The following is a 27,862-nucleotide window of genomic DNA, read 5'->3' as shown; positions in this document are numbered from 1 at the left end:
ACTGCAATATTTCATGAAAAAATAGGCATTTTAATTTCACTAGGACTTGACATATTTATACTAAATAGAAAAAAACTGATTTCATTGGGTCGTTAAGATGGTACAGAATGCGTCTTACAGCTCAGAAAGTCTAAGGTTAGTCTGTACAATAATGTGATGGGGTGGGCATAAGATAAAGTACCAAAGTTTTCTAGTATTACTCCTGTCTTCCTGATTATTCACTTAAGCCCCAGGGTTTTCTTGTTCAGTGCTGTTTACTATTCATTCTTTCCATTCAGTTTTTTTTTCTTACACCGTGTCTACACCGGACGCGACTGGCGCAATGCGACACAACAAAAGACATTAGAAACACATTATATTTAAAATATTTTCCACACTGGATGCGGCGTGGCGCAACAAACCCATTAAGAACAAGCAAGTTGTCATGTCGCGTCCAGTGTAGACCGAGTGTAGATAGTAAGATTTCACACAGTTCATTTGTATACACTAGATTAATGGTCTAATTTGTATACACAGTGTTTGAGGTTAAAAGCACAAATGCAATTGCTTTGTCTTCGGTTAAAAGCAGCCTTAACACGTTAAGCAAAGGTTTAAGTCAACACTGAACAACAGTGCCAAAAAGGGCTGAGATCCTGAGGAAGATACCAAAGAAACAAATCATCTCTTGGCCATATCTTAATGCAACACTTGCTCATCTGAGCACACCAGACATGGAGTAATACAAAGAGTATCTAATATTCTGGACCTGGATATTAGCATGATCTCAGTTGTCTTGCATTTTAAACTATTCTGTGTGAGTCTGAATGTGTCTCTCTCCTAAACCTTTAATATTAATTGAATGAATGATGATTTCAAAGTTCACAAAAAATGAGCACAACGGCATTCATGTAAAAAAGAGTTGAGTATTTATTATTCAGTTGAATAAAGGCACGTTTGGACATAACATCAGTGGGATATTCGATGCCAGCCTTAGGGACCACGTAGAATCACAGATCATGTGATAGTGGAATTCAAGATTAGAATAAAGACTGGCCCAAGATTGGTTAATGTTAATCTCAGTTTCAAAGTCTTTCCTTTTAGGGACGATTCCTTTTCCCTTTTTTGTTGATTTGAACCAATACACAGGTGATGGTGATGAAAATTCTGACCCGTAAAAATGCTCTCCAGACAAGAAGTTCCTGCTTAAAACATGACGTTAAAATACTGTTTAAGGAATCGAAAGCTGTCAATCAACCAATCAAAGTCTAGAGGAAAACACGGGGCGATTTTGATATGGCTTTGCTCATTGGCTTCGCAGCTGGGCACTCAGGTCCTGCAGTTCTGTAAGGAGCTGTTCCAGCTCTGTGACGTCACCTCTGAGATCGTCATGGAGATCTCCCGTGGCAACATCTGTATAAAGTTGCTGTGAATAGATAATTTAGTTAAAAAAAGCACTTATAATTACATTAGTCATTAGTCAAATTGACATTATTTCATTTTTTCAATACACATTCCTGGTTTTGATGCATGATACACTGGTGCGTTTGTTTCCCAATGAAAAACATAACTGTCGTCTTTCCTCAAATTTCTATAACATGCTCTTAATTAACTTTTGGACCCTTGTTTTATTAAAGCACCTTTCGTACGAGACCTCAACTCATGATCCAGTGAACTAAGTTCTTAAAAGGTTCTTATTTTTTTTTAACTCACTTTAGCTTTGGTGACCAGACTCTTCAGACTGAGTCGAGCTGAGGACAATAACGGCAGACTTCCATGAGGGTTGTTCTTAGACCTGCTACAGCTGATAGCCACTGAGTGAGAAAGAGAGAGAAATAAATGAGTTTTATCTCCAGGAGAGTAACAGACGTTTAAAAGAGCAGGTGGGAAATTAAGCATCGGTATACTGCAGAGCCTAAGACGGGGAAAGAGATAGCAAAAGTGTCAGAGGTCATCACCGGTCAGGTCTGTGACCCAAGAATCAATAAATCATCACTTATAGAGAAAAAGACATGATCATTATTTTCTGTATTGCAATTTAGTTCTGAGTCAGAACTAGGGAGAATGTGTATGTAAGAGACACTGTAAGTAATGCGTCTGCATTTGATATGTCCTTCAAATAACTCTGCATGACAACACTCATTTAACACACAAATCTGATTCACACCAACTGCCATCACATTATCATTTACGTTTGTCTAAATGCACGTTTAGCAGCCTCATGCAGAAAGCCCTCTCTATTACGTAGTAAAACAGAAATCTAAGTAATGGTCACGTGGAGAGACACTTGATGTTGATGCTTCAAAAAAATTTTTTATGAAGTTCCTCTTCCAGCATGCATCTGTACGCTATTATTTCTCTCTCGTTTACATCCTCCCTGCCTCTCTTTTCTTTTCCTGGCTGTCTCATCCCCATGTTGTTGCCTGAAGCCGCGACAGCAGGAAAAGTGATGTGATTAATGAGCCCGGAGCTCATTCACAAAACACACACGCACACAGATGTGCCTTTAATGCAGACCAACACATAAATGAATAAAAAGCAAGATTTACACGAATGCACAAGGGAATACACAAACCAGAGAAAAATGGCCTCTTACACATGCTCACATACTTTATCCACTCTCGCATCGATCGATTTTCGCACAAACACGAACACACATAGTAGGCCAGAATGAGTGGGAAGGGATGGAGGTGTGTAAAGGGTTCTGCTACATTTGCTGGGCTTCCCCTTTATAAATCATTAAGATCAATAACAAATGGTCTGAAAACTCAAGGACAAAAAGCTGATGGAGAGAAGAGTGCGTGTGAGAGAGATGCTTCAATGACAAGCAACATGTTAAAATGTCAGGCTGAAAAAAACTGAATGAATCTAAGTTGAATGTGGATAGAGGTTTCACAAGTTGGAAATTGGATTTCTTAACATTAAATTAAACTGGAAACTCCAATCAAATACTTTGCGAAGCAGAAACCATATTAAATTTAAAGAAAATCGTTGTACGAGCCCAATTGAATCTCTTTCGGTTAACTACTAGCGGGCTATAGTGCACAATAGAAATGGAAATAACTTTTTTAATTCAGCATAGATTAATATTAATTACTTCATGCACTGTTGCGAAGTAATTCGTTTTTTCATTACAACAACCTAAAAAAAACAGCCGCAGAAAAAAATAACCAGACCATTTCAAAATCATTTTCAGTTTGTCTACATTTACTATTTGTATGAATGTGTTGGTTTCATTCTGACTACTCTGAACTACAAAAAAATTTGATATAAAAATACGGTTTCTATTTGCATTTATTTTCAAAACATGAAACTTTGGAAAAAAATCAAAATAACAGTAAAGACGCTCTTTTTTCAGACCTCAAATACTGCAAAGAAACCAAGTTCATATTCACTTTTAAGCATTAAAACAATCATATTTCTGTAATATTATGTATTTAGGAAAAGTTCAAAAATTTAGTTTCAATTTAATAACCCTTTTCATGTGTCTTTCATATTGTTGTTGGATGACTTTATGACTTTAATTTTGTTAAAATTCAACAGACGCTGGACTGGAATGGCCATAATAAATCCAGAAATGCTGTATCAAAGAAAATTTATTTTTAATCTTAATTTTTCCGCGTCTGCATATTCTTAATTTACCAGCTTCACAATGATAACCCATAAAACTAACAAAGCAACTCTTCCACCCCCCAAAAACAGCACTAAAAGTCACAAACAAATCCCATTTTATAATTAACACTTAATTCTAATCTTTACTCCCCCTGCAAAGCATACAAAACTAGGAATCCCCAGCGCAGATTCAGCAACACTACAAACACCAAAGGACATTACTCATGTAGTCCCAAAGCAAATGGATTAAATATGTGATATTGTTTAGAATAGTTTCCTAAAATGGATTTCATACCACGTTTCATTTTGTTTCATTAGCTCATTTAGATCAGCTAAATTGAGCAACCCGAAAAAATCTTTTTAGAGCTCTTGTTACGCCCAATTTGAGAATAAAAGAGACCCTTAGAAACAAAGAAAGCAATAAAATGAAGAATTGATATTCAGCTTGCAGTCTGTGCTCTGTCCCAGCTGATGTTTAATTCAACACACACACATACGCTGACCATCCCTCAACATCCCGCTTAATGAGATACACACAGACACGCAAAAACAACCCATCTGGAAAACACACACAGTACACACATGTCTACACACAGAGGCACACTTGAGCATGTCGTCTCTGGTGGAGGTCAGGGGGGTAAAAGGCTTGTTTGTCGTTCTTGCTCCTGGTGCATGTTCTCAATCCATCAGCCCTTAAAGACTCGCGTGCCGCCACATTAGCAATGACAGAGCGTCTCCTGCATGAGCGAGGGACCACAATTCTGTCTCTCTCTCAAATGGCCTTGTGAAAGAGAAATCTAGATAGTGGATGTGAATGGAGCGCTTGTGCACACTTGGGATTCAAGAACTTATGCTTTCTCAGAAGAACTAAAAATAGTAGGAGCTGGAATCCTCAAGTAGAATCTGAATTGAAATTGTTCAATCCCTGAGTGCATGTATGTGTGTGTTCTCACCATTAGCCATGTCTCTGGCCCCCTTCACTACCGATCTGAAGCTGCTGAGGTCTTTCTCCCAGCCTGCGGCCTGCGTCTCGCACCGATGGGCTTTACTTAGAAACTGTAATGCCTACAAACACACACACAAACACATACACCATATGTTAAGAGTTTCTGTGTGTCTCACGACATGCGTAGCAGAATACAGCATTTACGAGTCGAATGCACATAAACACAACCACAATGTGATAATTACCAGTGGAAATCTCTGCATTTCAGTTAATTTAAGAATCATGGCAGAAGGAAATTGGTATTGGTCACGAAGATTTCCTTTGTTTACTGTTGATGAAGAACAGCATAACAGCGCGCTTGAAAATAGAACTCATTTAGACGGTTTAAGACGACAGGTCTCAGTGGAACGATAAAATACGCACATCAATTACAAAATCAATGTCTATCCGTTGCACTTCCTTTTAAGCGCGAGCAAGTTCACCGTCCATCTGCACCTAAAAGTTTAAAACAATACAAAAAAAGAAGTATGCCTCTATTTTTGGTCCCAGAGATTCATGTCTGTATAATACTTGAAGGCCCCCCTCGCAATTTTTACCCAATGAAATATCCTAAAGCTTGGCATGAAACCTTGTATCTCCATATTTTCGCCATAAATCATTATTATTGGTCACCCTTTATGTTTGTCGCTGCGTTTTGCAAATATCCAACCATTAAAAAGTGCTGGTCAACTTCGACAACACAGTATTTCATCATTTTAAAAGTACAGTGTTATCCATTTCTTTCCAAAACAGTGGACATCCAAGATTTCAGAAGGACAGCGACGATAAGCACTGACAATAACCATAATATTGATAACATATAGCAGGTGGTGGTATTGTGGTTGCCACAATGGTTATAAACTCTCTCTAGCTCAAGTGTTCCAAAAAAATTCACAAACAATTTTGCCCTTCATAACTATAGGCAATAAACTGATATTCTGACAGCCGTAATCTTAAACAATCATCACGTTTTAAACAAATCTTACCTTCTCATTATCTTCCATGTTATTGCTATGGCCATTGCCATAAAGACGAGCGTACTGCCTCCATACTTGAGCGTCGGTGCTGCATCGTGCAGAGACTCGACCAAAGAGCTCTTGCAACTTTGATTTAAGATTGGATGCCGGTTCACCATGGTGATCCGTCAGATTGTCAACCACTGCACGTACAAGAATTTCCAACACCTGGTTTAAAACAACAAAGAATGATATACACGTTTATATTTACAGTTTTGGTAATGAGAATACCTGCTGTTTAAACTCAAACCATTTAGACCCCAGCGTTATAAATCCTAATGTAGGATTAACTTTTACCCTCTGCAGTACCTGATCCCAGCCTTTACACCTTTGACCTCTGCCCTCTTTGACACAACACACAAATCTCTAAACTTGACCTCTGCATTTGTAGATTTTCCCTGTGTTATTAAACAGAAGCCTTGTTCTAAAACACAGGCAACATTTCTAGGCATCACAATTCTTAAAGGTTCAATGCATGAAATTTAGCAGCATTGCAACCAACGGCTCACTCCATCCCTCCCTTTCCCTTTCGAAGGCCTATGGTGGTTGCACATGAGTAAGATGTCTTCAAGGTTTCACTTCTTTGCCAAAGAATCACATATTTACGAAAAATGCAGAAAGGGTTTCAAAATAATGTTTCACTTTAGTCAAATTAGTCCAGAATTTTATGTCTTCTGCTCACAAAAGTCAATTTCACAATGCACTGCGGCAAACTCAGTGAAATTGAATCCAAGAAAGTGAACAATATGAGAGGTTTTTGAACAGAACTGGAGTGCACGGCTTTATCATTATGCTTTTTTAATTATTTGTCACCTTAACACATTTCCATTCTTCCATCATTTGTACTCCTATTTGTCTATTCTCATTTTCCCAGCTGGCATTCAACCAACGCGTCTTTGATTTCAGCACACACTCTCTGAAGTAGGGCACGCTGTCTGTGTGCTAAAGCATTCAATATTAGAAGGATACACACACTGTTGCCAAGCTGCAGAGTAGATCTGAGCTGACAGACGTAACATGATGAGAGATGAAATACTTTCTGCAACTCATTTATATACGCACACAAACACACACACACACACACACACACACACACACACACACACACTGTACATGCCACCAGCAGAGATGTGAGATAAGAGACGCTGTGCTTACATAACCACACAAACACTCCAGAAAGTTTGTACATGTGCCAGGAGAGACACCAGGAAGAGTTCATCCAATGTGTTTGAAAAAGTTTCATGACATGTGTAACTGAATATGGAACGAATCATCAGAGTATATCTCTTTAAAGGACTCATGAACTGTGCTTGTTTATCATTTTATACTTTTATATGAGGTCTACTTATGACGTTTGCATGGTTTTTACATTTAAAAACATCAAAATCAAGAAGTAATAGGCTATCTTCTACACAGGTTTTGAGGCCAAAAAACTGGTGTGCCGCATTGAAGACTTTATAAGTAAACGCCCACCGCTTTGATTGAATAGCAGTTTGCATAGTTGGAGCCTTTTGTGAATATGGTTGGAGACGTAACGTTAGATAACACATTAGCACCATTCACAGTTTTCGCACAGCATCAGTATTATCTGGAGACCTCCTGTGATTTATAAATGACCTCCCCACATCAGTATTTCACGTGACGCATTCACACGGGATGATGTTACTTAAATTTACTGAGTTATTTCCATGTTTGTTTATTGCTTGTTCGCTTTATCTAGTTCCGTGCCACTTGTGGGCGGGGCTAGAGAAGTAGTGGTTGATATTTTTCTATAGAGGTGGTGTTCAAAATGCCCTTGTTACTGAGATTACATCTGTTATTGACACCAGGCCCAGCGAACGCCAGGTTCTGGAATGCACCTATCTATGACGACAATGTCGTCATAGATAGGTGCATTCCAGAACCTGGCGTTCGCTGGGCCTGGTGTCAATAACAGATGTAATCTCAGTAACAAGGGCATTTTCAGTTCTATCACTTACATGATGTTTGTGAATACGATTCCCTCTTATATAACAAAAAAATCTGGTTAAAATTGTGATTTTAATTGATCATTCCTTTAAATAAATCTTTTAATTTAAGATCAACAGCATTTATGGCATAAAGTGGATTACCAAAAAAATATTTGTCTGCTGACCGTTTAGTTTTTAGAATGAGGTATAATGTCGAGATCCCGTCTGATCCCAAACTAAAATCGAAAATGACATATTAAGAAAAAGAAACCTTTAGGACCATTAAGATGTTTTGCATTGTTTAATAATGACAGGGAAGCAATTCTCTGTTTCTATTTACACTCGTGCATTTTGTGCACCTTTCTCAGTGAATTATGCTTATGACCATTGTGGGTGAATTATGATACAGAGACAGGTTCTGAGGAGATGACTAAAACAAAATGACACTTGTTGCATTACAGATCCCGTCTTTGTGTATCACACTATGAACGCTTCAGTGAGAAGAGATTAGTCAGAAGAAGTGATTCCCTGAAAGGCGTCTGTTAATGTGTGTGTGTGTGTGTCAGAGACAGAGGCAGCTTTCTCCTCAAACGCCAAAATCTAAACTAAGCGCACCACACCCTCAAAGCTTCCAAAACACATGAACCGAAAGCTGGGCTTCACATTCCTATGTGTTTGTGTGTGTGTTACAGCTATTAATCACAACCTTCACTTAGCGGCTAACACCAAACTACACTGTAATGACCAAAGCAGAACCGTAACCTGCGTTCATTAACTCTGTCTGTATGTGTGTGTGCACATCAAGTGTGGTTTTTGCGTATTTACAGTATTCATTAAAATGTAGCAAACACACGACAAAAATGTTTCTAAATGGTTAGTACAACGACATATAGCGCAAGTTCACTCACGATGATGCCAGTTTGATTCCTTCGAGGCCCTTCACCAGTCCCCTGCTTAAATGTTTAAAATTACTATTGTAGACAAAAATATATCAATTTCTTTCATTAGAAAACAAATTACTTATTTTAAAAATTATTTCTGAAATCAGTGGACCAAATAATGAAGAAAACAACCAATCAAAGCCCTGAATAGAAGGGAAAACTGAATAGAAGCTTTCCTGTAGCTCAGTGGTAAGAGCATTGTGTTAACAACGCAAGGTTGTGGGTTCGATCCCAGGGGATTGCAAATACCTATGTGAAATGTATAGGATAAAGCAATGTAAGTTGCTTTGGATAAAAGCGTCTGCCAAATGGCTAAATGTAATGTAATGGAAACCTCAAGCCTGTTATTAAATGTTAAGAAAATGAATTGGCAAATTGTAGTCGAGGGGTTGGCAACACTGAAGATGCTAAAATATATCATAGTTTTAATTTATTAAGATGCTTTTAGTCACAAACATAATTTCCAATTGTCCTACTCCATAGTTGGCGAGTTTACAATTATTCCAAAAGGTGAAAAAAATATAAACAAAGCATATGCGTTTCCAAACCTTTGACAGGTACCGTACATACGGTTTAAAAAACCAAAAAAAACGTACTTTCATAATCTGTTTTGGAAAGCCAAATATATATATATATATATATATACAAAAATGTATAAAACAAACACATGTGTTTTATGACTGACAGTTTCAAGAAAGTTGACTAATGATGTCACATTCCAAACATTCCAGAGCACTTCAGTTCATGAGCATGAAGCAGGAGAAATAATGACCCCAATTTACTTTACATGCTTCATATAATTCCCTAGATGTGATGCATGTGTGTGACAAAAACAAGCAGAGACAAGGTTCTGAAACAGAGAAAGAGAGATGAAGAGAGACGGGACAGAGAGAAAGTGAGCATGAAAGAGGCTGACAGAAAGATACATTGTGGGGGTTTAAATTCTATACTTTTATTAGTCAATTTTCTACTCAAATCTGTAACAAAAACAATTGTATTACATTTCAAACTACAGCAGAGGCATTTTTACTAGCGATGTCAGAGATTTGAACCCCACAGTACATAAGCAGTGTAGTGTAGGTGTAAATCCCACAAGATTTATGTTCACACCTCAAGTGCAAACTGACAGACAGAATCCGAGCAAACAGTCTGCACACGGTTCAATGCGTGTTTTATATAAGGACCACATGTTGTCATGACACCTCACATGTGCGCTCACATTGCTCATTGAATCATGAACACATACACATTCCTAAAGCGCAGGTTCATCTTCTCAACGCCTGTCTTTTCCCCTGCAGCTACCATTTCTTCACCTTCACAAGCGTCATCTCTCCTCAGTGTTTTTAATTCTCCTCCGGCTGCTCGGGAGATGTGCAGAGATCTTTGTCTCAGTCGGTGGTGTAATATTGCTGAAGTCGTCTCAGACGTTTCCTCCAGAGGTTTGGCCTCTGGACCCTCATTTTTCACTTCATAGACTCATCAGTCACCAACAACAACACGGCCATCAACTATCATCTGAAGACTACTGGATGAAGCGATGCTTGATAGGAAATAGATAATAAACGTATGTTGAAGCCTTTTCGTAAACTTTTCCTAGTTTTTTTTAAGAGTGTTGAAAGTTGAATTTGCCAGGATTTTGATATTTTGTAATTTACTTATTTATTCGTTTTTTTTTTAAACGTAATAGCCCTGGTACTTTCAAATATCTCATCTGGAACATTAAAGGTCAAATGTGTAAGTAGAGGATCTATTGACAGAAATGCAATATAGATGTCTTCAGATGTGTATAAAAGACCTTACATAAAGAAACTAAGTTTTTAGTATCTTTTTCAATTTTCCATCACCGCAGTCCCCTTATATGGAATTTGCTATGTTTTCCAAAACGGACAAACTGCTCATAAACGTTTCATAAACACGTAATATTCTTCAGCAAAGAAATGAAAACTTAATGGCATCTTAGCCCTGTGTCAGCCACCGTATTGTTTCAAAAGGGAGGGGTGGAGTGAGTCGGTGGTTGCAATTTGCAACTTCACAGCTAGATGGAGAATTTCACACAATGGACCTTTAAAGGTTAATTTTTTTTTGTTAGTTTCTATTAAGTCTATTACGTGTACAGGTCAATAAAGGTCATTATCAGAAGGATTAAAAACATTTGATAATTGTTTCAGCGTTCTCTAATCATAAGTCACAAATGTCTCTAGTCACAAATGTCTCTAATCACAAAAGTCAAGTTTAAATATTTTAGAAATATCTTCTATATTATTTTCTACATTCATGAAAACTTCCATCCTATCTTTAAGTAATACAGCTGCAAAAGTTCCTCCCAACCAGTCAAAAAAATGCACATGAGGGCATCAAATCTATACTATTAGACATTAAATTTGTCCTCACTTATCCTTAAAATCAATCTACTGTATACAGCCAAATACAAATATCCCAAAATTGTGTCTAAATTTGGGTTCTGGGCATTATCTGTGACTCTTTACCACTGAATTGGAACATATGAAATTATTATATTGGCTGAATAAGACTCCTCCCCCTCATGATGGGGGAAGCGATACCGAACGGGCATCTGAATGTAATTCCTACAAGATCCGCTTATAGCGTGAAATTAAGGAGAGAGGTAATATTCTCTCGGGACAAGCGACGGAATGAAGGATGGAGCTGAGATGGAGAGAGAGCACGATAAGAGTATACTTGATGCATCTGAATTCTGTTTTTAGCTCTGGATGGATCATTCTCTGTGGAATGTGAATTAATGGCGGGATCAATGAAAGAGACAAGACTTATGACTGCATACTGAGATGCATTAACATACACAACATTTTCTCTTTATCAAACAGATGCTCTCATCTAATTTCCCACTATCATGAGTTCTGAGGGGTTTCTGTGCAGTGGGAGATGATAAAGGGAATAAAAGGAAAAGCAGAGAGAAGTGAGTGATGATTTTGAGTCTGGCTCAAAACTCAAGATGCCAATTACAGTCCGAAATCCTCTGGTGGGCTGGAGGAGACGTCTAGAATGCTAGAGTTGACCTCCTCAACTTCTGTGCTTTCATGACACAACTTTTAATTGAGCTGCTAGCTGGATGTAAACGAATGAATGAATAATCCAAACAGTCGTAAACGGAGGGGAAAACATTGTTAGGTATGAGTTTGTGAAGAGACCGAGACGTTACAATTGTCCGAAAACAGCTATTATATTAGGTTTTAAATGGAATTTTTAATGCATCAATCAACAATTGTATACTTTCATATAGAATATTGCTTTAGAAAGAATTAATATCAATTACTTTATTATAAACTGTAAATATTATTTTTATGATTAAATAATTCCTCAAACTAGAAATAAATAAGAACTATAACAGATGCTACAATATTGAATAAACAAATAAACATGATTTTAAAACATTTTAATATTTTATTTTTTTACTATTATTTTTGCTATTATTATTTTAGAGTTTCCACTATTATCATTTAAATATATATATATATATATATATATATATATATGTGTACTTTCATGTAGAATATTAATTATTTTAATGATAAATTATAAATATTTTGATGACTAACATTTTCATAAAAAAAATCATAAAAAAATATTTTAAATACAACTAGACATATACAGCCATACCAGACGCTACAATAAACATGAATTCAAAATTTATTTGAATTTATTTATTTTGGTTAATTATTTTATTTTTACTATTATTATTTTTGCCATTATTATTTTAACTATTGTCATTTTGTGCTCCCACATTTTAATGTAATTGTTTTTGTCTAGTTTCATAGATATTTTTGCACTAAGTGAGGGTTATTTCTGACCCTAAACTTCCTAACAGTGTGAACGGTTATGTCAAGTAGATTCTACAAACAGTGTTGTGAAACAATAATTAAACTGAAACACAAGATTATATCTGCTCCCATGCAACCAAAAAACATTCGTTTCCTTTTTGGAGCCCAAAAGTCTCCCCTCAACATAACTGCTTTGAATTAAGTCAAAACACTTCCTCAAAACGGATTAATACACAGTTTACATGTGCTTGTTTACACCTATCTTGCAGTGTTTTGTGTGTTTGGGCCAGTTAATCTGACACTTGTTTATTCACAGCAAGCATTTTAAATTCTTCTGTACAGATACAGTGGGGGAGGTTGGTGCTCAAAAATTAGAGCTGCGCAATCTGGCTTCTTTTTTTAAGGTAGAGCCATTATATCTGTGAAAATAAAAGATAATTTACTGTCGTCGTGCTGACCCAGGAGTGGCTGTAAAACGTAAGGAAGTAAACAACTACCAGGCATCTGACTACCAAATGATAAAACAAACGACACATTTAATAGGATGTAGCAGCTGGTACATCAAGCAACGGCAGCACAAATGTGTCTAATGGCGTAGAGCTTTAAGACATGACACGGGCTAATATATGTACAGTTGACTGAGCCAGCGTGATGGAGGAAAGAGGTGTGTGTGAGACACATAGAGGCTACATCTGGATACACTGCGTTTGTTTTATGTGTCTTTAAATACTTAAATTTTCATTGCGTTGGAAATATCAATTGATTTATATCAAGTGTTTTCAAACTTTTTGTCAGTCGATCACCTTTAACCAAAATCATTTCCTTGAAGTACCCCATGAGAGGTCCTTCCCCTGAGCAAGTAAATATTTAAGTAACATAATAGCACAAATGCATATTAACTGTTATTTTGAGGTTTCTTAAGTAGTATTTTACACAACTATTGTGCTTTCTAAACAATTTGCTTTATTGTTATAAAAGTAATAAAATCACATGAATGTGCACTGGTAAACATACGGTGTACCTCACGAATCCCCTGCAGTTCCCTTGTGAACCACCAGGGGTTTGCGAATCAAAGTTCGAGAAACCCTGATTTATACAGTAGATTGTCCCCATGAATATTTTTTTTACTTAAAGTATGAATTTGTTAGCCTTAAAATAAGCATTCAAAATGAACAGCCAAAACGGATCAATGATTTTTATGACATTATTCTACACTTTAGCATCTCATTAAATTCCAGGCTGTCAGGAAAACAAAGCACTATTCTCTTCAAAGGAGGAGGAGCCACTTAATATGTAACTTCCTGTTTCAGTGGAAATAACATCAACAACAAAGCACTTATGTACGTTTCAAGGTACTTCAGTGCATCTTTAAATGCAGACGTTGCCATATAAACAACACAGTTATAAGCCAACGATATATAAAGTCTGAAATTTTAAGGTATCAGGTATCCAACTTCAAAACTATGTCTCGAAATTACACAAAAGCACACACATTCTGGATGACCACTTTGGACGATGTAAACAACATTGGTTTGATGCTGGTCCAGATTAACTTTATTTCTGTTATTTTACACTACACAAACATATCGACAATAAACCAACAGAACATTTAGATCAGAATCAATGGGATTAAATAAATAATAAATATGTAAATACAAATATATAATAATAAATGTTTAATTAAAAATATATAATAAAACATGTAATTTTTTATGTAAGATTTAAAATAAAATAAATAAAAATAAAACCAAGCGCCTCTGGACCAGTGTTTGCATCTTGCGAAGTGGTCTATAGTCACACTCAGAAGCACATCACTCATCAGGCACACTTGCCGCACACACAAATGTTTCATCTATGCATGCAGTCAGGCAGCTGTTAGCTGGGTTGGAAGCTGTGATGACAAGCAACACACTAGACAAAAATCCAGCTGCTTCACGCTGGTTAAAGAAGTCAAATGTTTTTATCCTAAGTTTGTGCTTATGGATATTCAGACTCAGAAATCTCTTAAGGTAGTATGCGAAATACAAAGATAAGGGAGTCTAGTGTCTGTATGAAGGTTAATCGTGACGTCGACCCACCTCCACGTCCTTGTATTTGTCCTTCAGGTCCATGAGCCGATGGTACGCTCTGATAGCTTCACTGAACTCCCCCAGATCTATACACACAGCGATGAAGTTCTCCCAGATCTGCCATCGCTCATAATTACACTTGAGTGCTTCCTGAAGAGTGCGGAACGCCTTCTCCCTGCCACACACAAAAGAAAAACACCAGTGTTTATCACAGAGACTACACGCAGTACGGTTTTACTGGATGTGGTCTGGATCTCAGTGAACAAAAAGTACAGCTTTCGGGCTTCGCTGCAAAAACAGACTATTGCCAAATCTTGCAAAAGGGGTTTGCCAGATTACTTCAGCTCTATTCCAAAACCTAGCGTGCATTGCTCATGAGTCAAAGAAAAATCAATGATGGATAAAAAGTATAAAATTGTTCAAAATGGTTGAACTCAGATTTTTGCATTGTTAGCTTAGCAATATGATAATGTCTGAAGTTATGAATCAACCAAATGGTTCATGTGTAGAAAGTAGACGGCAAAACAGCTCAGTAGATTTTGGACCGGAGCCTATATTTATTACAAGGGCTGTCACCAAAGACTGTGACACATGAGTTTTAATACAACATGAAGCTCAAGCTCCCTTTAAACTAAGGTGCACACACACACTTTGAGTAGCTCAGTTCTGGATGGTCCCTGCGAGCATTAATCAGTTTTTAATAGAAGAGTTCAAAGCCTCATCTCAGGGATGAATGCACCGGGCTAATTGGACTAGAAGCAGAGGAGGAGAGAAATCATTCCCAGAATCCCTCAGGTGCCTGCCGTTACAGTAGCGTTCCAGGAAAGACCTTCGGTTCTCGCAGGAAAACAGCACAACCTCCAATCATGTAGCGCAGAAAATGTCCTAACTGGCATTCAGTTCCGAAATCTGGTTAATATTGGCCGGCTGGTAGATGTTACAACGGCTTCTGGGGTAAACGCAGCAAGAGCCCACAGAAGATTTATCTTTGCAATTACAGCTGCCAAAGTCGTTCCTGCTGTAATTGAAAAGCATGGAGGCCCAAGAGGCTCCTCAGCTGATGCAGGATGAGGAATACACAGACAAGTTGGATACATCAGGTCAACCCCAAACCTGAATGGGCTCATCTAAGCGTGTGAGAAGTGCTACTGTAAAGCATTGCACACATGCACATTAGGGCTGAAACGATTCCTCGAGTTACTTGAGTAATTTGAATACATAAATCATAGAGGCAATTTTTGTTGCCTCGAAGCTTTGTTTTATCCATTTAACTACAGTACACACGGACCACTGTATTTCCCCACGGACAGTTATTGTGAACGCACAGCCCTCTAAACTCTTAACACGTTACAGGGCTCTCACATGTATTTTAGTCTGTTCACACACTCGCACGTATTTCTCATGATGAAAAATAAGTGATTGAAGATGACTGAAATGGTGAATGGCAAGTTTTAGTCTATTTTGCGATTGAAACTTGTGTTCAGAGTCCATAAAACTAGATGCGCACTAGATGCGTAAATACTCTTATTTACACATGCCATCTGGCTGTTCTGCGTGTCTGAGTGAATGAACTGTACAGTTTAACGTGCAACATGCGTGATGCTCATGAATTTGTCTCTGTCTGCTATTTTTTGGACTTGAACACGTGAACATCTCCAGAGTTGCTCTGAGAGTTTGTTTCATAAACATTTTATTGTTTGAGTGAAGAAACAGACATACTAAAAAATGTTTTCTTCTGACAACCTGCCAAAATAAAAGTCTGGTTAACTCTGTATTTAATGTGGACAAATAAATTACTATTTAATAGTAGAAAAAAGAAACAAAAACTGATTTAGATTAACTAAATGCATCATACATAAGCGGACGTTGGTTGTTTACATTTGAAATTATTCTTTCTATTTTAATGAATGTTAATTCAATTTTATTATATTGCATTTTGAAATGTAATATGGCAATGTAATGTATTAACTTTCACAGATATTAGTGTATTCAATTTCAGCAATATTTTTTTTTTTTCTAAAAGGAGACCAGTTAGTTGTTCATTTTAAGAGACCTCACCTATTTTCTCTTGTATATTTATTTAGTATTTCACTTAAATAAAGAAAAGGTATTTATTATCCGAATACTCGATTAATCGATGGAAAATCAGTAGAATACTTGATAACTAAAATAATCCATATCTTCAGCCCTAACTCACACACACTCTAAAAAACTAAGAGAGAAATTTCATTTTTGGGTAAACTATCCCTTTAAAGGTACAGTGTTACATCAAAAAACTGCTTTGTGTTCATATTTTTTAAAGTAGACTTAATTTCTTGCGTTTGAACATGTACTCACTTCATCCTCAGTTTAATGTACGCTGTAGAGAGGTTGCTCCATGCTTCAGAATTCTGAATGGGGAAAGAAAGTCATTTGTCAAAATAAATTGTGGTAAATAATAAACCTCCTTGAAAACCAGACACAGAGAATACTTTGCATACTTTGCAATAATAGCTTGTTTACTGGTTTTCTGGATGGAGTTTTAAGTCTGGCCCTTGACAACAGTTGAATTTTAAGTACACAATTAACAGCTGCACCACATCTAATACTCTTCATGTGGGCTTTATAGATGCATAAAATCCAGAAAAAAAGGAGAGGCGAGTACAAGCCTAAATAGTAAAACCAATACAGGGAAGCACTTGCAGAACCTAATCAAATGTTAGACGTTTATCACCTATGGGCACTTTTAGTGCCTATGGACTCCTAAAAAATGACATTTACACATCACCTGTTTATTTAATTCACCTGTAAACAACGTTTGCATTACACACACACATTACAGGAGAATTTGTGTGATATATAACTAGTAAGTTTATACTTAAAACACTTAATGGTGGAAATGTTTGAAATTAATTAAAACGAAAACATTTTTTAAAAAGTTTTATAGTGACTTCATATAACAAAACAGTCCTCTGGCACATGTAAAAGGATCAGTAAGTGAAAAACCCCCTGACCCCATTACTCTCCGATCAGGTGATACTGATCTCCTTATAGGAACCCATGTGACCTGCGTGATCGTGTGACTTACATCTGGTTCCATCCCGACACACCTCTGGAAAGCTTTGGCGGCGCCCTCGTAGCCTTCCAGCGCGAAATAAGCGCAACCCAGGGAGAACCACACACCAAGCTGCAGAGACGAAGAAAGATTAAATATGGTCAAAAAGGGCAGAAAGAAAATAAATGACAGACTTCAAGTGCTCCTCTCGTCTTTTAAGATGTTATTCGGGCACTAAAAATTAATGATGTCTTTTGAACCTATAACCTGGAGCAATCCATCTCCCAATCCACCCTTTTCTCTTTCTTATGTTTCATCTAATTCTGCTCCCTCATCCTCATCTTTGCATCTCCGTCTGGCCCCGGTCCATCTTTAATTCCAGGTCTAGCCCTGCAGACAGCATTAAGCAGAGCCGTGAGGCACGTCTCCGAGATGGTGTTAAAAGATCAGGCCGAGGTCAACAATGAGTCCCTAGGGAAAATTACTTTGTCTTATTGCTGCCTTTGCTTCTGCATTATGGATGAAGGGAGAAATGAAGAACAGGAAAGGAGGCTGTGTACGTTTCGGGGGCCTCGGGGAACCTGATACCACTCGAATATACACTGCCATACTGCTTCTGTGTGTTCATCCTGTTCTCGGCCAATCCTCTCTGAACATACCAGCCTTTGATGTTCTTCTAGAGTTTGTGTGCATGTGAGATTCATATCAAAATATACCAGAAGTTCTCAACCACTCAGACCTGGTGGAGACGTTTGTGACCATTTTCTTACCGACACAGTTAGTTCATTTTTACAGAAAAGGCTCAAGGCAAAAAATTGACCCCCTTTTCTTTTGGATTTATAGAAATCAAATCTGGATTGATCACTATCAATACTATTAACTTCAAATGTTCAAGTGTTTCATGTAAAAATGAAATCAAATTGCAGAATCAAATCAAACAGTACCGAAACAACGGCACTTTCTTTTTCATGTTGAATGGCTATTATAAACAAATGTGTGAACTGATATACATTTCATTTAATTTATCAAAGGCTGAATTAAATTACTTTGGATGTTCAAATGTTTTTAAAGTTGTAAGATTGTTTGGATGAGCTCTGTTTTGTTAGAAAAATGTGTAATTTCACATATATCAGCACAGTAAAATAACAGCGCAAACACCTCTTTTGGTGTAAAAAAACTACTGTCTGTATATACTATAGACACACAGTTCAAATTAGCACTGAAAAGCTGCTAATTTGGTGTATTTTGGCTAGGTGTTTTTGCGACTGACCTTAATGCATATGGATTTGTAGGAGTTTCCTCTTCAGAAGTAAACTTTAGGGAGGAAAGTATTTAAATGAATCATGTTACGCGATTTACTAAAGTTTACAGTACACTCGTCGTAGTAGTTATTTATCGTTAAAAAAAGCATTTCTTAAACCATGTGCTAATTTTAGCTGGTCTTGGTGGATTGCGTTGGTCATTATGGGAATGAGATATTGCGCCTGTGTTTTTTTAATGTGCACCTTTTAATAAATAAACGGCGCTTTCTTTAAATTGCGGCCTCGTGCAATTTTGCACTGTTTGGAAAATCTGGCCCTCAATGCAAGCATGAGTCTGTGTGCGTCATACCTGCATGCTGTTGATTTTGAGGGAGCGCTCAAAACATTCCACACACTGCTGGAACTCTTTGTTCCGGAGGTGATACAGAGCTTTAGACCTTTGGGCGCGTGAGCTACGGTGTTTGGAAAGCTCCCACGCTCGGTCGTAATACTGGGGATCCTTCAGCACGTCTCCTAACAGGCAGTACAGAGACGGGGTCTCCTTTTTCTCCAGTTCCCGCCTCAAAATCTCCTCTGCCTGAGAAGGAAAGTGTCAACAGACTTAATTCTATGAAGTTTAATTCATAAACGGTCACATTAAATATGAAAACTGACCAGGGTATGGTTGTTCGTAATAACCAGTAATAAAAAAAAAAATCCACGAAACAACTTTATGTAAGCATAGCCAAAATCAATGTTAAAATAAAGGTATAACACAAAATGCAAATTCTGTCATCATTTACTCACCCTGATGTCATATCAAAGCCTGTCATTTTTCTTCTGAAGACGATATATTGAGAAACGTTGTTAAACCTTTGGCATTCATTGACCAAACACCTCTTTGTGTCCATACAATAGATGTAAATGCAGACCAGTTTTTGTTTACCAACATTTTTCAAAATATCTTTCATATTTTCATCAAATAAATTAATAATTTCTTTTCATAAAAGTCATACAGGTTTCAATTTTAATTGGGTGTGTAAATGACGATATTTTTCATTTTGGGGTGAACTACCACTTTGAAATATTGACATTTGATTGTAATTAAGCTGAAGTTACTGAACACTGATTTTATTCACTCAAGTCAAAACTTACCTGCATTTTGCACTTGCCAAATGTTCATATTGGACCCCTGGCATAAGTATCAGCACATATTAGCCAATACAAAACTTTGCTAAGCTCCAAACAAGATTTAAACTGATCAGTTTTAGATTTAGACTAAATACATTGAAAAAGAATAGGCACATATTTTGGGAACGTAATGTACAACATAAACCAACATATCTTCAACGTGTGTAGTAACCATAAAACAGCTTTGTGCGAAAAATCCTTCACACACTTCCAAAACCATTACTGTGATATTAAAGACCATGGACTGTTTTAAAGCTTAGCTAAACCAAAATGCAGTTAACCTGCCTCTATACAATCCAAATAAATGTGGCTTCAAGCTCAAACAAGTTGGATGTGAGGCGATATTACAGCCTGGCTCTCATGTGCCCTTCCACCTCTGCTGTTATACACTGGACGGGTGGATAAAGAGCTTTTTGCAAACGCTCAGAAGTGCAGCCACAGTGGGAGAAGGGGGCAGGCAACTATAAAATTCACATTGCTTGGCTAGCACTTCTGTTTCTCGTGCTTATTTTTTTTTACCAGTACGCATTGAGAAGTGGGAACAATATTTCTTCTTCCTCCATACAATAGGTACATTAACAGGAGAAAAAACACTTAAGACCTGAAAGCCTATACAAAAGATGAAAAAGCTATTTTCTTCAATAAAAAAAGTCTCTCATTTCTCTTCTAAAAGAAAAAAGAATAAGTGAAGGAAGGTGAAAAAGAGCGAGAGAGCAGTAGAGAGTGAAATAGAGAGGGGATGAAAAAAGAGAGGACTTGAATGATCCTTTGTTCCACACGGCCGTTATAAAGTGCACACTTCGCATTCCACCCTAACAACAATCTGCTGTTGAGTCCAGACCAGCTGACCAAAGTCCAATAACCGGCCAGCAGTTCCACGCGGCCCAGTAACAAACAGCCAAGCTGCAGTTTCCTCTCACGTCTGGCAGGAGCTCAAATGGATGCTAATCTGGGTTAGCAGTTACACTGGTAATAACAGGGGTTGGATGTTTCGGAAGGGAAAACTGGTTTTAGAGAGCACATTAAAAGAATGTAATGAGCCAACTTATGCTCAAACTTTATTTGGCTCTCACCGTTTCACACAAGGACCCACGCACTCCCCAACCCTTAACATTTTCTCTTGGACCATCCAAATAGTCAATGACATCTGGAGGGGTGTGTAAGGTACCAAGATGTAATTGTGGTCGTTAAAGGGATAGATCATCCAAAAATGAAAATTCTGTCATCATTCACGCTCATGTAGTTTCATACTTGTATAAATTAGATGAACACAAAGAAAGATATTTGGAAGAATGTTAGTCATTTTCAGTTCCGGGACATCATTGACTACCATAGTAGGAGGAATTAGATGGTGGTCAAAGGTGAGTGAGAACTCTTTGTTTTCCTAAATTCTTCAATATATCTCCTTCAATATATTTTTATATATTCTTCCAAATTTATTTCTCTGTATTCATTGAAATGAAGACATTTTTACAGGTAAGAAACAACCTGAGGGTGAGTAAAAGATGACAGATTTTTTCATTTTTGGATGAACTAGCCCATGTCAAAATTGTATTCAGTAATATACTTCAGCACAATTTTTGCAATACTAGAGGTTGTAGGTTTTAGAGAGCACAATAAAAGACTGCAATGAGCCAACAAACGGTCAAACTTTAAAATATATTCGGCTCTCACCCCTCACCTAACATTTTCTCTTGGACCATCTAAATAGTGGAAGATGTTTTTTTAGATCAGTCAATGACATCTGCAGGGGTGTATAAGGTACCAAGATGTTATTGTGGTCGTTAAAGGGATAGATATCCGTCATCATTCACTCACGCTCATGTCATTTCATACCTTTATAAATTACTTTGTATAATTGTATCTATGTATAAATTACTTCAACGTGCCAGAGGACTCTTTGTTTTCCTAAATTCTTCAAAATATCCTTAAAAAAAATCCCACTATGGTAGTGGATGATGTCCCAGAACAGAAAATTGCTAAAACATTCTTCAAAATATAGTTCTCTGTATTCATTGGAATGAAGACATTTTTACAGGTTTAAAACAACCTGAGGGTGAGAAAATGATGACAGATTTTTCATTTTTGGATGAACTGTCCCTATAACCATGTCAAGCTTTTATTCAGTAATACACTTCAGCACAGTTTTTGCAATATTAAACTTCAGAAGTAGATGAAGCAGTAATTCAGAATTTCATTCTTTTTAAACAGATTAAGATCATTATTCAATGCTTTGGAAAACCAAATGAGCTCTTCCAAAAGCTTTCTGGGTCAACATGAAAAATGATTCCAGACCATACTACACGCTCTCCCTTATCTATCACATCTCTCTTTCTACTGTCCTTTCAAAACACAAAAGGTAAAAAGCCTATAAATATAACCTTATATAAGAAAAATGAAAAGCCAATGTTTGCAAGTATGTGGACACACTCCTTAGACGCATCAAAGAGGGATTGAAACCCATTGGCGTCCATTGTATGGACACAAAACCACGGAGATATTTCTTAGTATATCTTCTTTTGTGTTCCACATAAGATAGAAAGTCATACAGGTTTGGAACGACATGAGGGTGGATTTTTTTTTTAATCTTTGGGTGGACTACTCCTTTAATATTGGAGAGGACAGATTTTTTGATGACAGTAGAAGAAACGTTACCATAGTTTTACTGTAGTATTCATAAAAGTGGCACATAGAGTATACAGATAGAATCTCATGGATTAATCTCTCAGCAGGATCTTTGGTTTTCAGAAAGTCTCACAAAACGTTGTTTTTCCCTGCAGTGTCTATAATTATCCAGCCACCGCTTCCACACCTCTCTTTATCTGTCACCAATTCACTCATTCTTTTTCTTTCATTTGAAACACCGGTCCCTGTATCCCATCCATTTCTTTTCTATGCCGGTCGGCGATTTATAGCATTAAACTTTAATATGTGCACAGGGAAAGGTGGAGAGAGAGAGAAACAGAGACAGAGTACTTCAGGTACTGCAGTCGAGCAGATGTCAGTACATTTTTATAATATTAGAGCTTAGATTGGGAGTGATTGGCTGGTTTTATTGACCTCAGAGCTACCCTATAATCTGATTGGTAGACAAAGTGGACGGTAACTCAATAAAGCTGCGAAACAGCTCCCGGAAAACTGCACTGACACAGTCGAGAACACCAGTGCTGTGTGTGTGTGAGAGAGAGAGACAGACAGAAAGCAATTGTGTCTGTCAGTAGCAATGTTTGTGCGTTTGTTGATATTTGTGACATTCAAAAGAGAAGATGAAAAATGAAAAAGAGGAGATAGAGAATCGATGAATAACCCAGATACATGAATGTATATGGCAGATGTGATATGGTGGGAAGGGCACATTGTCCAGACACTTAGGGGCACTTATGTGAATTCTGGCTGAAGTCGAAGCATTTCAGCGTCTCCCTGTCAATTAAAAAAGCTACAGACGTGTGCCTCAAGGATTTAGACGGTTAACGATAAAACTGTTTAACGGCACTTCTTTTCACAGCGTTCACGCCCATTTTAGTTGCATTTTTAAAAAACGACAGTGAGGTATAATGTAGCTGAAAGGGAAGGTTTCGTGACGCTTTAAAGAGTCAACTTTGAGACATACTACCGTATGAATATCACTATTTTACCGCTTGTTGAATTTGATATATGTACAAAATATTAAAACCTACCAACACACATTATTTCTATAACTATATTTTAGTCCCTTGTGTGTCAGCAAAACAACCATACATACACTTCATCATAACAGGCTTGTTCCAATTAGTTTGATAACCAACAGTGTCCAAATACAGTTCATGTAGTTTGTTTCATAAATCCTTTTTAGCTAATGCAATGGATACATTTCAAGGGTCTAAACATTTTTTGGTTCAGTGTAAATAAAGTGCGTCATGTACCTTGCCGTGCTGGCCCATCCTCGCCAAACAGACGACCGCGTCCTCCCAAAGCTCCAGCCGTTCATAGATCAGCAGCGCAGAACTTGTCAGGCCCAAATCGGTCAGCAGACTCGCCAACTGTCTCTGAACACACATACACATGGACATATTATGCAAATGTGTGGACGCAGAGACAGAAATATCCCAAAACAAGCAAACACAACTCAACACAATTTCTGTAAGGACGTATTTCTCTGTGTTCTGTCATGCTTCACAAATAGCAGCTACACACAAACACACAGTATTAATGACCGCTGTCCGGTCTGCGCATCTGATGAATGCCGCTGGTTAAATGTGTGTTTATACGCTTTCAGCTCCTGCGTTCGTTCACAGATCATTTGAAATGAAGGGGACGGAGTCACTAAAGCATGACGAGTTGGAGGTCGTGCTCATTGCACTTCCCGCTTTAAAACTATATTCGTCCCAAGTAAATGTGAAATGCACTGGTGTCCCCTTCTACCTTGGAATTCAGGAAGACATCACAAACACGTAGCTTTGAGCAATTCCTGCTTGATTTCTCCTTCACCTTTCAGGCCCGTGACACCACCCCCACCCACCTCTAGTGGCATATCACGTCCCACAGGCATTATGGGTACCCATTAATCTAGATATATTCACCGGTGAGGCTGTTTGAGATCATGTGACCTATCAGCCAAAGGAGACAGAACGTGATTCTATTAACAAACAGGTGAGAGAGAAAGCTAGCGAGACAAAGGAAAGAAGAACAAAAGAAAGACTTTTATTTCTCATTCCGTATTGTTTGTTCAAGGGGTCATTTGACGCGGCTAAAATTAATATTATTGTTTGTTTTAGATGTAATATTTAAATCCAATGATTGGCCAGCTCACAAGTGCGTAGTGATTGGTCGAATACTGCACGGAAATGTAACACCTCTTGCTTTGGAACCTGATGTTCCAAAAATGGTAATTGTACTGACAGGTACGCCCACCTTACTTGCGTATACATTTGGGCGGTCTAAGTCAAATCATACCACGAACTGACGTAATTTCGCCGGGCTGAGGTTACACGAGGCATTTCTGGCAGGTCTGGGTGAGCATTCGCTTCTAGATAAAATACATCTTTTGATCCGACGCTCAACATTTTGCAATTTTACGTGTCTAATACATGCATGGGCAACTTATAACACACCAAAGACAAAGAAAAACACGCATTTCTGGCGAATCCCCCATTTAATACCGATTGTCCATTTCATTTAAAATCCTGTCTATCATGTTAATAAAATAGGAATTGAGAGACTGTGAAAGAGATAGACTGTAAGAAAGGGCTTCCCTCCGGCTCTATTTGTGCAACCTTTCTATCTTTTTATTTTCTCATTCATTCCATCCCCCACAAAACTGCCACAGCGAACCCTGTGCTGATTCATATATATGCCAAAATGATTCATACTGGAAGCAAATCTAACAATTTATGAAATCTGTTCCCATCTATAAAAAACATGCCCTGCATCCTTCTCATATCCCGACATGAACACACACACTTCTCTGGATGCATGCTGTTCTCGTCTCTTGCTTGCGGTTTCGTCGCGTACGATTCCCCCGGCAGCAATAGAAGCGACTTCAATTCCAGCTTTATTGCTGCTCACTGTTATTACACCAAGCGCGAGCAATGTCATTCACAGAACTGATCACATCAACCCTCCATTCTATCTACCCACCCGCTCCCTCTCTCGTCATGTCACTCCCTTCCCTCTAAAATCCTTTATCTCCGTCCGGCCTGTTGCCATGCCTCCACACTTGTCACTTTTCTCTCATTTATTTGGTTCTGTCGCAATCTATCTCTTTAGAAAACATTTGTTTGCTTTTCGTTATTTGTATTATTGCTCAATCAGAGCACTGGAAGAGAGTAACATGTTGCTCTATTACCTGACAAACGTTGTCAAAATAAACTCCTCGCCTCGTTCCCCCGGACGCCCTCACCGTGTACAGGAAATGAATTTCGTATTATAACTGCCAAAGCTCTTACAGCTGAGATGCGGGGTGTATAACCCAGCTGTGGTGTTTACTCGAATGGGCTTTCCATAATATAAATAAATAATGCGTGCCCACGCTCATTTGCGGCGATCGGCTTGATGCACTAGTGCGTCTGGTAATGACAGCAAATATGCGAACAAATCAATTTAGGCACAGACAGACGAGTCAATCATGTTCGCTTCAAACTATCTTCAGTAATCTTGCCTTATTACGTGTCAATTATTTCCGAAATAGGAATTCATATAGATGGAAAAAGGTAAACAAACAAGCAGAATTCAAGACCCACACCACTCACTCTAAACCAAATCCCTTTTAAAGTACTTATATTACAGATCCCCTGATCGCCATCCACCTGTTCATTCTTCACATACTGGTCTCCAGACCTTCAAAAGATACCACATTTTCCAGCACACATGAAAGAGGAGTTTTCTGGAGCGCAAACATCAGAATACAGTGGTTTACACCAACCAAACAAACTGAACTGTGATGTCAAATAGATCAAATGATCAAAAAGGAAATGCGACATAGTGCATAAGAACAGCATGAAGACACAAAGTCTTTATCTTAGTTAATACTACTAAAAACTTTTAGAAACATTGTGATTTGGAGAAATAAACATAACTAAAGGGAGAGGGAAGTCTGGGTATCCCTGCTTAGACTGCTGCCCCCGCGACCCAGCCCCGGATAAAGCGGAAGAAAATGGATGGATGGAACATAACTAAAAACTTACCTGCAGATCCCAAAGAGGCGGAGCCCTGCATGCATAAAACATCTTCAGTCTTTCAGTTACGTCACAATTCTTCTCGCTGAAGAAATCCACCAGCGTCTGAAAGAAAACAAAATGATGGTTTATGCGTTTTCTTAAAATACGGTGTGGAATAAGAGAACTACATTACACCAACTCCGGTATATTTAATGGGGTATGTGTATATGAAACGATGACGCATTTCCGCTAAAATCTCAGCCCCATTACATCCAGTGCATGAAGCTTCCATAGGAAAAAAATGGCGTTTCTCACAATGCGTCATACATCAACAACTAAAAAGGAGAAGCGCTTCAGGCTATCCGTTTCAAGATACATCCACAAATACGAAAAAAAAGTTAACTTTAGCACTTTTAAACCACGGGTTTACAACAAGTCCCTTCACGGCATGTGAAAATCAAATCATAAATTCCAAGAGTAATGGCATTAGGAAATAAATGTGTCTGCACACGCCAACAACGACAGCGTCAATATTCCAATGTTTTGAAAATGTTTTTACATGCAGAGACATGCAACAACATCTGATGGCATGACAACTGTACACACTCAGTTTATAAAGCATCTGCAGGCCTGATGCTAGACATAGTAGTGCAAAGATCAACCCTCACTCTCTCGTTCACAAATCGGTGATGATATTTCATAAAGCAATAACACAGTCCAGCTGTGTACGACATGCAAACAAGCTGAAGTCCGTCTCCATCTATAAAAAAACTGACTGTGATCTGAGCTGATATTAATGCACATTTTCCACCTGCCACTACTATGAAGTCTTTGTCAATCATCATAAACACATGCATGGGACTAATAGGCGGAGAAAGCAAAAAAATACACGCGAATATATATAAAAAAAACGTAATGTGGAACTGATGTCTAAACTATTCCACAACGTTACAGAAAATTGGGTTTGTGAATGCAATGACAAATAATACATGTTGACAAACTTTTCCAGTATGGATGTTCGGGGGGAGCTTAAGAAAAACTCATCTGGATGCAATCAGTTTTTTCTGACAACATGGCCCAGCCTGCTGTGGGCTGCAGATAACTAATGACTTGTTTAGGATTTTCACGGCTGGAAAATGCTGGATATATATAAATGCTAATCGACTGATTGGGAAGGTTGAGACAACTGTGAGAATCTGCAATCTCTTGAGCAACAGTAATGTGTGAGGAACAGAATAAAAGTTCTTTACAAAGATGTGTCCCATTATCTACATCTCATTAAATCTCATTAAATGGCTTCAGAGTAGAGTAGAGTCATACAGACTACTTGAAAGGTGCCTCACGTTGTTTTTTGGGGGGTCTGCAGACCAAATGTGATCGCTATAAACAAGCCTTTCATGTTTTGAAAATTGCTAA

General features: G+C 37.8%; 1 protein-coding gene across 1 annotated transcript in view; it reads right to left on the bottom strand.

Moving 5' to 3' along the window:
• Window positions 1–882: 882 nt before the first annotated feature.
• Window positions 883–27,862, bottom strand: part of ttc27 (tetratricopeptide repeat domain 27) — a 67,749-nt gene continuing 40,769 nt past the window's right edge. The window contains exons 11-20 of the mRNA XM_056768826.1: window positions 26,474–26,569; window positions 23,714–23,836; window positions 18,991–19,218; window positions 17,413–17,511; window positions 16,683–16,735; window positions 14,355–14,520; window positions 5,560–5,757; window positions 4,542–4,653; window positions 1,690–1,790; window positions 883–1,402 (exon numbers count right to left, since the gene is read on the bottom strand). Coding sequence (XP_056624804.1) covers window positions 1,283–1,402; window positions 1,690–1,790; window positions 4,542–4,653; window positions 5,560–5,757; window positions 14,355–14,520; window positions 16,683–16,735; window positions 17,413–17,511; window positions 18,991–19,218; window positions 23,714–23,836; window positions 26,474–26,569 — 1,296 coding nt within the window. The 3' untranslated portion in view covers window positions 883–1,282. The remainder of the gene's footprint in view (window positions 1,403–1,689; window positions 1,791–4,541; window positions 4,654–5,559; window positions 5,758–14,354; window positions 14,521–16,682; window positions 16,736–17,412; window positions 17,512–18,990; window positions 19,219–23,713; window positions 23,837–26,473; window positions 26,570–27,862) is intronic.

Source organism: Triplophysa dalaica, chromosome 15 (genome assembly GCF_015846415.1).
Source record: "Triplophysa dalaica isolate WHDGS20190420 chromosome 15, ASM1584641v1, whole genome shotgun sequence".
Taxonomy (NCBI): Eukaryota; Metazoa; Chordata; class Actinopteri; order Cypriniformes; family Nemacheilidae; genus Triplophysa; species Triplophysa dalaica.
The sequence above is the reverse complement of the archived record's forward strand: the minus strand, read 5'-3'. Positions and strand labels throughout refer to the sequence as shown.